Raw genomic sequence first — 15,602 nt, forward strand, 5'->3', positions numbered from 1 at the left:
CTACTGCATTACCCTGACGTGGAAAATGAATTTTATTTTTTTTTCACTTGCAAAAGATGGAGTGGCACGTGAGGGAAATATGAACTTTAGTGAAATAACAATTGCAAGCGGTGAGAGAAAAGAAAACCACCAAAAGCGATTTTGCTCTAAAACCACTCGCAGACCACAATGACTGGTGTCGGCCTTGCGAAATCCATTGTGTCGGTCATCTTCCTTGGAAAATCCCCACCCTCCCTACGAAAGCCACCGTCTTTGTTCCGTTCCATGAGAGAAGAGAAAGACAAAAGGGAAGACGAGTGGGAGAAAACAAAAACGGAAGACGTAGAACACTCTCAAGCATCAAAAGGAAAGGTTTCTCACACAAAGGTAGGGAGAAGTGGTGAAGACGAAAGTGTGAGGAAGAAAACGACATTTTTTGGAAATCCCCTTTTCAAAGTTCTGTCATTATTGTTGAACCCTAAGTGTGATTCATTGTGAATGATATATATGTTTAATACCATAACAGCAGATCCCAATTGATATTGTTGTACAAAGAGTAATTGGCAGGTCACCATGTAATACATTAGAGGTCACTAGTTAATGCATCCACTGTTATCATGTATGTGAGGTGGGAGTTGTGGACCAATTATTCCACAATAATTTTTCTTAGGAGTAAATATACCTTCCATACATGTTATTGACATATTCTAATACATAAAAATGTTTTAGTTGTGGACTTCCTTAAAACAGAATAATGATGAAACTGTTGTGCATTAAGTTCAAGGTAGGTCGCTAGTTAATAAGTCAGTGGTCACCAGTTATTCCATCCAAAGTCAATATATATGTGAGCTGAATTTCGTGGACCAATTATCTCACTAATATTTATTAGGTTCAATATACCTTCCATACATGCTTTGAAGGTCATGTGAATCACTATGAATGGTATACATGTTTAGTACCGTAACAGCAAACCCCAATTGATCTTGCTGTGCAAAATGTAATTGACAGGTCACCATATAATACATCAGAGGTCACTAGTTAATGCATCCAATGTTATCATGTGTGTGAGGTGGGAGTTGTGGACCAATTATTACACAACAATTTTTGTTAGGAGTAAATATACCTTCCATACATGTTATTAAGGTCTTCCAAGACACTATAAATGTTTTAGATGTTGTTTTCCTTACAACAGAGAAGTGGTGAAACTATTATGCAAAAAGTTCAAGGTAGGTCACCAGTTAATAAGTCAATGGTCACAAATTATTCTGTCCAGAGTCAATATGTGAGCTGAATTTTGTGAATCAATTATCTTGCATCAATATTTATTAGGTTTTCCATACATGCTTGGAAGGTCACATGATTCACTATGAATGATATACATGTTTAGTACCATAACAATAGACCCAGTTGATACTTTTGTGCAAAAAGTAATTGGCAGGTCACCATGTAATACATATAGAGTCACTAGTTAATGCATTCGTTGTTATCATGTGTGTGAGGTGGGAGTTGTGAACCAATTATTCTACAACAATTTTTATTAGGAGTAAATATACCTTCCATACATGTTATTGACGTCTTCTAATACACTAGAAATGTTTTAGTTGTAGTTTTCCTTACAACATAACAGTGGTGAAACTGTTGTGCAAAATGTTCAAAGTAGGTCACCAATTAATAAGTCAGTGGTCACCAGTTATTCCTTCCAGAGTTATCATATATAATACGGATCTTACCGATGAGTATGACTTAGGTGGATAAAAAAGTGTGCATAATAACAAGAATGCCATACATATATTATATTGCTCTAACCATATATTGTCAAATAGTTCAAAGTACAAAAGACAACCTTTAACCCCTTAAGTAAAATTTGAATACCATAGAAAAAAAAAATTAAATAGTTATGAAGGGTGGATTTCGCAGGGAATGGGCGAAGAGTTTCGAAGGACTCCTGCACCAATCGTTGTGGTTTGCGAGTGATTTTAGAGTAAAATCGCTTTTGCTGTTTTTTTTTGTCTCGTCGCTTGCAATTGCTATTTCATTAATGTTCATATTCCCATCACGTGCCTCTCCATCTTTTGCAAGTGAAAAAAAATTAAAATTCATTTTCCACATCAGATAGTAATGCCGTAGTCAAAATGCAGTAATCATTTAATCATTTTCCTAACAATAATTGAGAACAAAAGGAAAATACGAGTGAAAAAACAAAAAACAAGAGGGATCCTTAAAAAAAACCTACTTCTACATGTAGCAATACATAATTAGTTTAATCAAATGTTGAAAAGATGAAAAATTGATAATTTAGTTTTATAACAATTCAATAACATTGTGTTTGGATATGAAATTTTTCTGCTGAGATATTTAGGTATATTAAATTTGAATTTATTTCATTTTAAATTCTTCCTTTTTTTTTTTTCAATCGTTTTGTTTGGTATATACAATTCAAATTCGTTAATTTTTTTTACATTGAATAAAATATTTTAATTACCACCGAATGTAAAAGATGTTTAAGTTTTTAAATGCCGAACAATATTTAACAACTAAAAATATTAAGAAAGAATATACCTGACTGTCCAAATGTCTTTCTTGATAAACTTTATATGCCAGGTTTAAGAAAGAATAATTCACGTCTGAAAACAAAATAATAAAAAGTAATTACATAATAAACACAAAAGAGCTATATTTATACATTCAGGAAAAAAAAAATCCTAGACCCTTATTAAATTAGATAAAGTGAATAAATTGGGGAGTTTTGAATTAGTGTATACAGTAGAAACTAAACAATTGTTAAAATAATATATATATATATATATATATATATATATATATGTTTTTTTTTCACGAAACTATTTATACACGAGAGAAGTTGATAAATAATTTAATCAAATATTAGAAATATGAAAAAAATGACAATTCAATTTTATAAAAATTCACAAAAACAGTTATATTTTTAAAAGCTATATATAATCTTGAATACCATTCTTTAATTAATTATAAGTTACATGTAAATTACAATTTTAAAAGATCTATCATGTAGGTTTTTATATTAATTTTTTCATTTAGTCGTTCCAATTAATATTATTTTCCTCTTCTTTCGTAAATATTTTATGAATAAAAAAGTTCCTCTATATAAATCTGGATTATTTAATTTATCAGTTACATCACTGTTTTCATGAAAATACTTTGAATGAATAATGATAGCGTAAATAAGTACTTTTTACACAAAAAATAAAAATAAAAATATTAGTTTTTAAAAAAGGTAGAATTATAGCTACCATATCTTATAAATTTTTATCCATTTTATTTAAGATTATGACTATTAAAGTATCGGTTAAAAGAGATTTGTTTTATTATATTTAAACAAGATTAAAATCAGTCCTACAACGATGAGATATAGAAAAGTAGAAGAATTAGAATTCTATTTTTATTAGTATAAAGAATTTATATATATATATATATATATATATATATATATATAATAAATATAATTTTTAAATATAATAATATTCATATATAAATATATATTACTATATTTTAATAAAATTAAATAGTAGAAGCTAAACGTGTACTAAATTATAATAATAAAAAATTATAAATTACAACCTTAATACCAACTATTATTTATAAAAAACACGTGCGAAATTATTTAACCACAAAATATTGAAATATTGGGCTTAGTTTGGTGCAAAACCCTAATTATACAGCGCACTCTCATTCACCTTCCTCTCTATTCCCTCCACCGCCTCCTCAAATATTTTAGCTTCTTCTCTCCGTTCTTTCGTCTGACGTGATTATCATTCCCATCTCTTCTCTCCTGTGACGGTAGACAACACAAAATGGTGAAGAAGAGCAAGAGTAAGAAAACCCTTTTCCCTGTTCTTTGATTCCAGTTGTGTGCAATGATTTTAATTGTTTATTTATTTTTAATATTGTGGTGAAATTGTTGCGTTGCAGAGAGTAAGAGTAAGAGGATTTCGTTGAAGAAGAAATACAAGGTGATACGGAAGGTGAAAGAGCACAACCAAAAAAAGGCGAAGGAAGCGAGAAAGCTTCAGCTGAGTGGGAAAAAGAAGGTCGAGAAGGATCCTGGTATTCCCAACGATTGGCCTTTCAAGGAACAGGAACTCAAAGCCATTGAAGCTCGAAGAGCGAAGGCCATTGAAGAATTGGAGCAAAAGAAAGCTGAACGCAAAGAGAGGGTAATTGGTTTATCTTTATTAAACTCCACGTTTCATGCATTTTTTTTATTATTGATTATAATTTGTTATGTTACATGATAAGTTAAATGAATGTGTAAACCTTGTTAGTGATTCATGGGCAGTTGGGTTTTGATTGTTCCTAGTGAGAGAAGTGTAGGAATGATAGGTGGTGTAATGTGATAGGAAGAAAGAGATAGATGATAATGAGGGTGTTTGAATGTTGGTATTTTAAAGTGTTTTTGATTATTATATCAGTATAGATTTATGTCCACTTCAAACTGGGATGGGAAATAGAAGAGTGCTACGGAGGAAAGTGTCATTTGTGATTTCTGTTTTTCTTGCCGTTAGGAACTTATTATTCATTACTTGTTTCAGGCTCGTAAAAGGAAATTGGGCTTGCTAGAGGAGGAAGATGACTCCAAGTTGCTAGAGGATTCTAAAACAAATAGTAATGATTTTGGTACTGCCTTAAAGACCAGAGGTGTGTATTTATTTGTAATTTCCTGACAGTTTGGTTAGTTTGAACTATCAAGTGCTTACTTGCATATGTTCTTACAATTGCTATTTTTGTTTTTTTATTCCATAGATAGCTCAGATAGAGCCTTTTACAAGGATCTTGTTAAGGTCATTGAAGCCTCTGATGTCTTACTGGAGGTTCTTGATGCCCGGGATCCTTTGGGGACTCGCTGTCCCGAGATAGAAAGCATGGTGATGAAATCGGGTCCTGATAAACGTCTAGTCTTGCTTTTAAATAAAATTGGTAGTTTACTGATCACATTTCATTTTGTCTGCTTTCTCCATTTTGTGGAATATTTTTTTTGCATTGGCTAATCATTTGACCCTTATAATAGATCTTGTCCCTAAAGAAGCTTTAGAAAAGTGGCTCAAATACCTTAGAGAAGAATTACCTACTGTGGCCTTCAAGTGTAGCACGCAACAACAAAGGTCAAACTTAGCGTGGAGGAAATCTTCTAAGAAAGGAAAATCAAGCAATGTTTTGCAACTAAGTGATTGTCTTGGAGCTGATACTCTACTCAAATTGTTGAAGAATTACTCAAGAAGTCATGAGGTAACAGATTTAATGGTGTAACAGATTTAATGGTGATGACTGCTTGTAAAATTGCGTTTTTCATAATGAAAATTTTGTGCTGAATCAGTTGCTTGTGAGTCATTTCACAGTCACAATTTTGGTTCCTGTATTGTGCTTCCCTCCATGGAGTTATTTTCAGATATATGATTGAGAATCCTTTATGTATTCACTGCTGATATTTTTGGTGTGTATGAGTGTGGTTTTTTGTGTTTCCATGCATTCTAGCCTGTGATATTGTAAATTTATGGTCTTGCTAATGTGCATTGGATACACTATGTTGACATGAAAATTATAGAATAGAAGATATCTTTGCTGGAAAAGCAAACTTAAATGTTGAACCGAATATGAAATCAAAAGGTTTCGCAAATCAAAAGCATAGCTGGGTTGGTTTTCATTTTTTGTCACTTACATTTAGAGTTAATTTGAAGAAATGTTTGTGGGTGGATATGTCTTGTGCACCAGGTGGATGTGTCTTGTGCACCAGGTGGATGTGTCTTGTGCACCGGCTCAAAAAGAAAAATAAAGTGGTAGATCACACTTTTTTTAACATTTTAGTAGAAATTAAATTATTACTAAACCTTATGTCTATGGTACTTGCTCCCATGGTTATCAAATGCACTTGTAGAATGTACGTTCCCACACCCATATCCCGAGTTTACTTACTAAACTTGTTGTGAACTTGGTGAACTCAACTAAACTTGTGATCCTATGCGAAATCAGCTTGATTCATTCTTCTCCTGCTGCACCGCTGTCGTGCTGGTGCTGCGCTCTCAAGAGTAGGAGTGAAGTTTCGTGAGAGATAATGTTTCAGGGGTCCTTTCTTCTCTTATGAGCTTTTGGCCCTCAATCCAACAACCTTTTCTCTTATATAAAATATAAAATCTAGTATACAATCTGACCATTCAAGTTATATAATAGAATTATTAAAGTTATTATAAAAGAATAGTAATATTAGAAAAATATAAAAAATATTTAAAAATATAATATAATAATCTAATAGTAATAATAATAATAATATTTCATTAAAAAATATAAAAAGTTATTTATAGAATCATATAACAATAAAGTATTATATTATTTATAGATATTTTAATTTTTTTATTTAAAGTAAACTTGTAATAATAATAATGTAAACTTGTTACATATACTCTTGACATAGACTCTCGAATTTGACAACCTTGTTTGTTCCCATGATGATATCACCTCTAAATGGAACTTCAGAATTGTTGGCATTAATGTTCTCTATATTGTTGATGCATTTTTCTGAATCATCGTTTCTAGTGTAAGATAAGTATCAATCTTGTTAGATAGGGTTTCTCTTCTTACCAGTGTTGTTTTTGCTATTGTATCTGTTGAAAATGACTTTGTTATCCAAACATTTTCTTTTTAAAATCAGAATAATAGAAATGTCGGTTTATGTCTAACTTAAATCTACACAAAAGAGTGAAGTTTGCACCTAGTTAAAAGCACGCACACACAACACACAGACATATGTTCTATTTTAGTCATTTAGGTGACACTGATCTCTGACATTTTCATTTGTTTGCTTTTGCATAAATGTACCAACATTTGGTAAATCACACAGCAAAGCTAAATGTAAAGATTTTATGTTGGAAAAGTATGCTTTACTGTGCATCTTCATGGTTTATCGTTGCTACCTTTTGGGGATTTTTGCATTTGATTGATTTTCTATTTTCCCTGTTGTAGTTTCTTTTCTAGTCTTTATAATGTCTATTGCTTATCCATTAATTGTTTGGTTTTTTCTGCTTTTGTCCTTTGATTTTGGATCCTTCATTTTTTTGTTGTTTTGATTCCTTGTGTTGACAGATTAAAAAGTCAATCACGGTGGGTTTGATTGGCTTGCCCAATGTGGGTAAGAGTAGTCTTATTAATAGTTTAAAAAGGTCTCATGTTGTCAATGTTGGCTCTACTCCGGGGTTAACAAGATCAATGCAAGAGGTTCAATTGGACAAAAATGTTAAGTTACTAGATTGCCCTGGTGTTGTTATGCTGAAGTCTAAAGAAAATGATGCTTCCATTGCCTTAAAAAATTGCAAGAGGATTGAGAACTTGCAGGATCCAATTGGCCCAGGTATACAAAGTCATTTCCCCCCCTTATTATTTGGTTATTCAGGTATTTATTTGCATTACTTCATTTCAAAAAGAATGGTAGAAGATTTAAAGGAATTTTACATGAAAAAATAGTAAAAGAAAAAGAGATTGTGACATTGAAGAAATATTATTCAATTCTACAACAGTTTGCAATTTTTGCTATTTTTTGGTTCATTTGGTTTGACTAGTGACTGCATATATAAGGTTCGCACTCTGTCCTTAAAGATGTTATGTTATGTCTGTTTTTAAGCAGAAGGGCTATTAGCCCATTGTAAGTTTTTTATTTAATGTCTGGTTTGCTGTAAATTTCTTATCTTCTATTCCTCCATTTTCTCTTAATAGAATGACTTTCAATTATAATTCGATTATTTGCAATATTTTCAAACTTGCTCCATCTTTACAACATTCGTTTTCTTCTGTGTTTACTTCTGTGTTAACAATGGTGTGAATGTGCTTAGTCCTTGGGACACTGAGTGTGTACATCGTCTTATATTATATGGTTGTGTGGTTGATCTACCAGGGTCAGGATGTCGGTGATAAAAGCACCCTTTGATTAAATATTGCCACTTATCCTAGTTATAAAATGGAGTTCTGTTACGTTTTAAAAGTGCGATTGATAGGTGATGTAGTAGAACATTTGATTTTTCTATGTGCGGGCTGTTGGATTATGTTTCCTGTTATCTTGTTTTAAAATTCTATGGTTGTTTTATATTTTGTTTAGCTATAAATTAACATTTGATTTAGTAATGAGAATTCTAATTTCCAAAACACTTAGACGTATGCATGATACGATTATTTTATCTAAGGAAAATCCTTATTTAAGCTGTACTGACTCATGAAGTAAATCGAAAGACTTATTCCTTTTCTTTTAACTTGGACAACGCAGTGAAGGAAATTCTAAAGCTCTGTCTGCCTGAGCAGCGATTAACTCTGTACAACATTCCCAGTTTCAATGTAGGTGATGTTGACGACTTTCTGCGGCAGGTAGCTATAGTGAAGGGTAAACTCAAGACGGGTGGAATACTTGACATTGATACTACTGCAAGAATCGTTCTTCGTGATTGGAACGAGGGTACGCAGACATGGAATTTCTTAAATTATGATCAGAGAACTGATTACTTTTCTGTGTGTTGAAGTTAAAATTGAGAAAGAACTAAGCGGAGAAAATTCTCTTTTTGTTTGAATGTTTCAGGTAAAATTCAGTATTATACCATGCCCCCAAATAGGGATCAAGGTGAACCTTCAGAGGCGAAGATAGTTTCTGAATTTGCGAAAGAGTTTAACGTTGATGAAGTGTATAACAATGAATCTTCATATATTGGGAGCCTTAAATCTGTTGATGACTTCAGTGCTGTTGAAGTTCCTTCAAGTCACCCTCACCCTCTCGATCTTACTGAAATGATGTTGGAGGTTTGTTTCTTGAAATCGTTTAGAGAATTGATTATTGTTGATATCAATCTTATGCTGGGAATTTTTGTGTTTTCACACTTACTAATTAAAACATTCTCTTGTAGGATGAGACAGAAACCAAATTAGGTAACCAAGGCGAAGGTCCCGGAAATGTGGGGGAGGTGGATGAAGCCATGGAAGATGATGGTGGGAAGAAGAAGGATAACAGTGCAGCAAGTAGGCAAAATGAAAAACTATATACTGCAGACGGTATGCTTAATACAAAACTGAGGTGTGGAGAGAAAAAGAAAAGAAAAAAGGCTAAGAAAGCTTCAGCCTCTTCGGATCCCATGGATGGTTACAATTTCAAAACTGATTACTTCCAAGCCTCAATGGATTCTGAAGACAGCCAGGGTGAGGATGATGATGATGAACCTGTCAAGTCTGAAGTGCCTATATCTGCTATCCAAATTGATGAATGATAAACAAGGCAGCATATTCATTATTTAAAGATGATATAAAGTTTTGCCTTTTCACTGAGGTATCTGCAAGATCTGTATAATTTGAGTTCTGTTATGAATTTTGATTTTTGTAAGAGTTTATATAAACCATTATTAAATTATATGCAATTCTAAGACAATAATTTTGCACTTAGTTGTTTATTGTTGCAATACTATTCTTCACAAATTCAGTATATAATCTGGCCCAACAATTTAAGAATGATACCTCTCTTAAAATTCAGTAAATTGAAAGGTAATGATTTTCTTTTTCAATGTTTATAAACTACATTAAAAAATAGACATGACATATTTCATCAAACAACTGTATTAAATGAAAATCCTAGATCGTTAAGGTAAAACGAAAGAAAAGAGACGGAAGAGAAAATATATTGAAAATTAGGTTATTTAAAATGACTTTAAAGGAAAAATGTTATTCAAATTTTAGAAATTAAGATAAGATTTCATGAAGGAGAGAGAGTATTACGCCTTTTTAAGAAGAGTTTACACACTTCTAAAAAATATAAAATTGATATAAAGTGATAATATCTACTTATATTAGAGTCTTAAACATTCAAAGTGAATTAGAAATAAAATGTTAAAAAGCTTCTACTTTAATTACTCCTATTTTCAATTTTAAAATGAAATTTAGAATTTTGGCACTAAATTGAAATTTTCAATTTTGCCACAATGCCCTTGTCTTGTTTCAAAAATTACTTAAAATTAAATACAACTAATCCTGTTATAAAATTACAATCAAATAAGAATTTGTAAACAACATAAATTTTAAAAATTAAAAGAAGCAAATAACAATTCTATAAATTTATTTTCTACTGAAAATATAATATAATATTTAGAAAAAAAAAACATCTTTTAGTTACACATGTCAAAGTTCATATATAGATGAATTTGCTCCTAACAAAAAAAAAAATGTAAGTTTAGTCTTTCATTTTTTAATTACGTATTTCTATTTAAAAGTTAACATATCTTTATATAGATTTGAATTTCATCCCCAGGCTTTAATGTATATTGGATCTAGATTAATTTTTCTAATTTAAATTTGAATTAGTTTAATTTGTTTTGATATAAGTGAATTTAGTCTTAGTTAGGTTTGGTACGACTGAATTCAATTCAATTTATGTTTGATTTAAGTTGATTTAGTTAAGTTTAACTTCGATCCAATCCAACTTGACCTTGCATTATTTAGGTTCAATCAACCTAACTCAAATCAAGTCAATGTGAAACTTTTTGACTCTGTCCATCTCGACTTAATGTGAACCAAGCCTATTTTTGACATGATTTGGCTTTGCCTAACATGCGCTTGGCTCGACTTGACTTTACATACATCCATGTCCGCTTGACCCATGGACTTGGTTCGACTCGACCAAACATGGGCTCGACATACTTAACCCATCCCAACCAAACCTAAACCAAATCCATCTTAGCTAGACATGGGTCCCAACCTTAACCCAAACCATTCCAAGCTCACCTAGGTTTGGCTTAACCTAATGTGACTTGGTTTTAGTTTGACCTAACTTGACTTAAGTTCGGTTCAACTTGACATTACATGACTTGGACCTAATTGACCTAATTTTTTCTTTATTTTCAAATATTTTCACTTTTACCTCTCGATCAAGAAACAACCTTATTTTTACTTCTACATCTCCTCAAATTCATTCTTGAAAACAAACACATCATAAATTTCCATTCTTGGAAACAAACACATCATAAATGCAAGCATGATTTCAGGATTTTGACACCCTAGGTCTGCCTTTCCATCTGCATCGTTTTTGTGCACACATTATTTAATATATAATTGAAATATTTAAAATAATAATGTTAACGATTGGTCACACACGTTATATTAACACAAATTATATTTTTGGAAATTTAATTGTAACACAAATTATGTTCTTTTGTACACAATTTCTAAAGTTATTTAACTAATCAACACTAAAGAAAGCCCATCCAGCGAACATCAAGGTACACCTAGTAGCAACAAAACACAAAGTTATGTTACAATTAGCGATCAACACCAAAAAGCCATCACTTCTTTCAAAGAAGTTGCGTTGAGGCTAAGATGCTTAGGAGATGCCTAACACCATACCTTTGGAACTCACTAAAGTAACTTCCTTTGGTGTCTAATGACACTAATGTACCGCTTACCACTAGTGTAGATTTCAAAATGCTACCTTGTGAATCAAATTGGCCAATTGAGTCTTTCTTAGCTAATTTACTATTTTCTTAAATAAAAGGGTATAAGTTAACTCTAATTATGCTCGAGAGCATTGATTAACCAATTTGATACATGTACATACCTGACTCAACAAATATGCTAAGTGATGCAGTCCAATAAAATTCATTCAACTTTATGACCTAAAGTAATTGGAAGATATTATGAGATATATTTGTTGGTGTAAATATTCATATATTAATAGTATATGTGATTAAATCTCGGTAGTTTGATTATATTGTGATATTCCTTAATACCATATATTTAAAAAATATTTGGTATATAAGGTAATGAATGTATCACATTATTGTTATTATTCCACTAATTTAACATATAAATGGTAAATTGTTAGATTTGTTTATATTATTTTATATTCTCTTGATATTATCTATTTTTATCACACAAATCATAAGTGTTGAGAAACCGTATAAATACACCTAGTATTTCACCAAGAAATACACACTTTGTCATACTCAGTCTCTTTTACTTTAAAAGATCTAAAGTCTCTTACTGACTTGAGCGTTAGAGAGTCGTTTGCAGGTGAATCTTCCAACCTCCGAGATGCCTTTTAAGGATAAAATCGTGATGGAGCCGACATTCCAAAGCGGACAATACTTCTGATGTATAGTGAAACCCTAATGATGTCTTAGGATCAAAACAATGGCGGCCCATTGTGGGTCCCAAGTAAAACTTTATTCTGCCTTAACATTTTAAACAATCTTTACATGATGAGACAACTCATTATTAAGATCATTGATGAAGATTGTCCATAAATGCTCACAATTAGCCACCATGAATATTTATGGTCAGAATTTGGCAATGCCTTGTAAGAATGCTATCTTGACACTCTATTTCTTTCATTAAATATGTTTCATTCAAAATTTATGAATAATTAGTGTAAACAAAAACATTTTTCCCATTGCATTGATAAACATGACTCAACAAACACTCCAAATTCCAATGGTGGTGTCGTGAGATAAAAACACATTGAATGTAGTATTTAAGTTGTATAAAATAATTTTTTTCTTGGATATTATAATATTTGGCGATACAGTTGAAGTTATGTTAATTTCATACAAGGTATGAAAATAAAGAAATTACAAAATGCCTTCAGAATAAGGCTAAATTCTGTTGGGTTTATATTTTATATTTTTCACATATATATGTTATGGTTATAATCATTGAGAGATTGTGATTCTATATGGTTATATAACATTAATCTTACACATATAAGACATTTGACACCAGTTTTACACCAACTACTTTGTCTATTTTATCCAATGTGAGACTTTGACTTTTCCCAACAATCTCCTCTCAAGGGTGAGTCCCTTGTTTTTTTTTCATATGGTATATTTCCCTTCATGTGTATGAGTGACCCTTTTTGTTATGGTTATGGTTATGCGGTCAGTCACTCCGAACCATCGGCTCTGATACTACTAATGGGTTTTTATATATATTTTTTCACATATATGTGTTATGGTTATAGTCATTGAGAGATTGTGGTTCTATATGGTTATATGACATTAATCTTACACATATAAGAAATTTGATACCAGTTTTACACCAAAACCTTAAGGCAATGGTGTTATGGGTCTTTATTCTTATATAGTATTTAACTTTGTCTATTTTACCCAATGTGAAACTTTCACTCTTTTTGACTCACACTTGGACTACTCCCAACAAATTCCAATGGTGGCCTCATGAGAAAAAAAAAACACATTGAAAATAGCATTTGAGTTGCATAAAATATTTTCTTGGATATTATAGTGTTTGTTGATGGAGCTGAAGTTATGTTAATCTCATACAAGATGTGAAAATAAAAATTTACAAAAACACCTTTAAAATAAGGTCAAATTTCAACAATGGCCTTGTGAGATAAAGATGCATAAAAAATAGTATTTGAGTTGTATAAAATATTTTCTTGGATATTTTAATATTTGTTAATGCATCTGAAGTCATGTTAATCTCATACAAGGTGTAAAAATAAAGAAATTACAAAACACTTTCAATAAAAGGCCAAAATTGGCAAATCTAAAAACAGGTATAATAATATAGCATAGAAAAGGATTTTAATAAATATTAAAGATAACTATCTAATCTTTGAACAATGTTCTTAAACATTTAAAATTACTAAACTAAATCTAACTATTAACTTCTAAATTCTTATATTTAGAAAGAATATTTTGCCCACGTTTTCTAAACTTATGGCAGTGCTTTTGAATCCATTGGCTTTTTGTCAACAAAAATCTACAAAAGTAAATTGAAGTTAAAATTATTACATATGAAAATTAATTAGGACATATGTATAAATGGGATATATCATATTACCTCATCCCAACCACTTTCATAATCGACTTCCACAATAATTGTCATGTATTATATGATGTAGTAGCAATACTTAAACTACCAGTTTGCTTATTACCCTACACCATAGTTAAACTCGTTAGATAAATTATATGATAATACATAGTAAATAAATGATTTAGTATTATAAATAACTTGAGTGTCATGTGATGATATGTTGAGTTGTGACACTTATAATAACATTTAATGTTAGAAAACATGACATTATATGTTCAAGATCAATGAAGTAGTAGAATTGTCTTAAAATAGACTTACATATCTACTATATTTTTTAATGCACTATAGAACATTTTATGAGGAACAAAACCATGCAACGCGATACGATTTCATAATATAATATAACTAGTAACTAGGGATGTAACAGGGCCGGTAGGGTACAGATAGTAGTTCCCCCGTACCCTACCCGCTGGATAAATATTTGCCCTGTACCCGTACCCATATCCGTCGGGTATCTGTTATGCGCGTACCCGCGGATATTTACAAAATTATTTAAAAAATAAATATTTAATCATAAATTCAAATAAAATAAAATAAAATACACCACTGTCATAAATTTTAAATAAAGTTCAAATAAACTCAAGTTCATACAAGTCCAAATAATTATAAAAGTAGATATAAAATGACGTTCAACACAATGAAAATTCTTTAATTAGTGTTTTGATCAAAAAGTCCACTTTCTCCAATTGATTCCTAAAAAATAAACAAAATAAACAAATAATAAACCTCAATTGCCACATGCCAAGTATTCTTATTCTTATTTTAATTCTATCATTTGACAACAAGCATACCATAAATGTCATTGTTTATATAGGATTTGATGTATATGCCCAATTTCAAATACAGGAGAGATAAGAATGTCAAAGGGTGTATTTGAAAGAAGACAACGTACCAATACTTGAAGTTTGTTTGAAGAATGAAGACAGAAGACAATATGTGCAATTTAGAAAAAAATAGAACAAAATGTTATATATATATATATATATATATATATATATATATATATATATATATATATATATATATATATGAGGGTACTTTTGTGAATTAAAGTTTAGCGGGTACGAGCATCCACAGGTACGGATACTATGATACCCGTACCACCTCATTAACATGTGGGTATCAAAAATACCCGTACCGTGGATAATGGGTATCCACTTTTAATATTCATTTCCTACCCATTGCGGGTTTTATCCGCAGATACCCACACCCACGGGTACGAATTTTTTTGACACCCTACTAGTAACAGTTAATAATGACTATAATGAAAATTAGTTAAACATATTTAAAATACTAAAATGTAACTTATTAAATAAGGATCTTACTCGTTTATATATATGGGATGCGGTTTAACATATATTTTTATCTACTACACTTTACGTTCAATTTTCCATTCACGAAATTAATTTCAGTTTTAAAATCTAATATTATTCTTTTTAAAAAGATTTATAATTGTATTCGTATGTTTTTTATGTTTAGCAATTAATTAATTGTTTATGCACACATTTATTTATCCTTTTTGTTTTATTAAATGTAATAATTTTTTATATTTATATTCAATTTTTTATTTACATATCGAAAGGTATTATTTTATATTCACAACCAATTTTTTACTTACAAATCAAAATGAATTTCAATTTAATAAATAAAATTTAATTATATTAAATTCTTTTAGAAGTCTATTACAATTCTTGACTTAAAATTTGACATAATAGGTTGTTTTAATGATTTTAAGAGATGTAATTTTC

At 30.6% G+C, this 15,602-nt stretch overlaps 1 protein-coding gene across 1 annotated transcript; it reads left to right on the forward strand.

Annotated features, from left to right (window-relative positions):
• Positions 1-3,641: 3,641 nt before the first annotated feature.
• LOC114185087 (guanine nucleotide-binding protein-like NSN1) lies at positions 3,642-9,417 on the forward strand. The gene is made up of 9 exons (XM_028072591.1): positions 3,642-3,828; positions 3,928-4,172; positions 4,548-4,653; positions 4,759-4,932; positions 5,024-5,241; positions 7,090-7,354; positions 8,261-8,446; positions 8,567-8,784; positions 8,889-9,417. The coding sequence occupies exons 1-9, from the start codon at positions 3,810-3,812 to the stop codon at positions 9,243-9,245; spliced, it is 1,788 nt and encodes a 595-aa protein (XP_027928392.1). The 5' UTR covers positions 3,642-3,809; the 3' UTR covers positions 9,246-9,417.
• Positions 9,418-15,602: the final 6,185 nt, after the last annotated feature.

This window comes from Vigna unguiculata, chromosome 5 (genome assembly GCF_004118075.2).
Source record: "Vigna unguiculata cultivar IT97K-499-35 chromosome 5, ASM411807v1, whole genome shotgun sequence".
In the NCBI taxonomy this organism is placed as follows: Eukaryota; Viridiplantae; Streptophyta; class Magnoliopsida; order Fabales; family Fabaceae; genus Vigna; species Vigna unguiculata.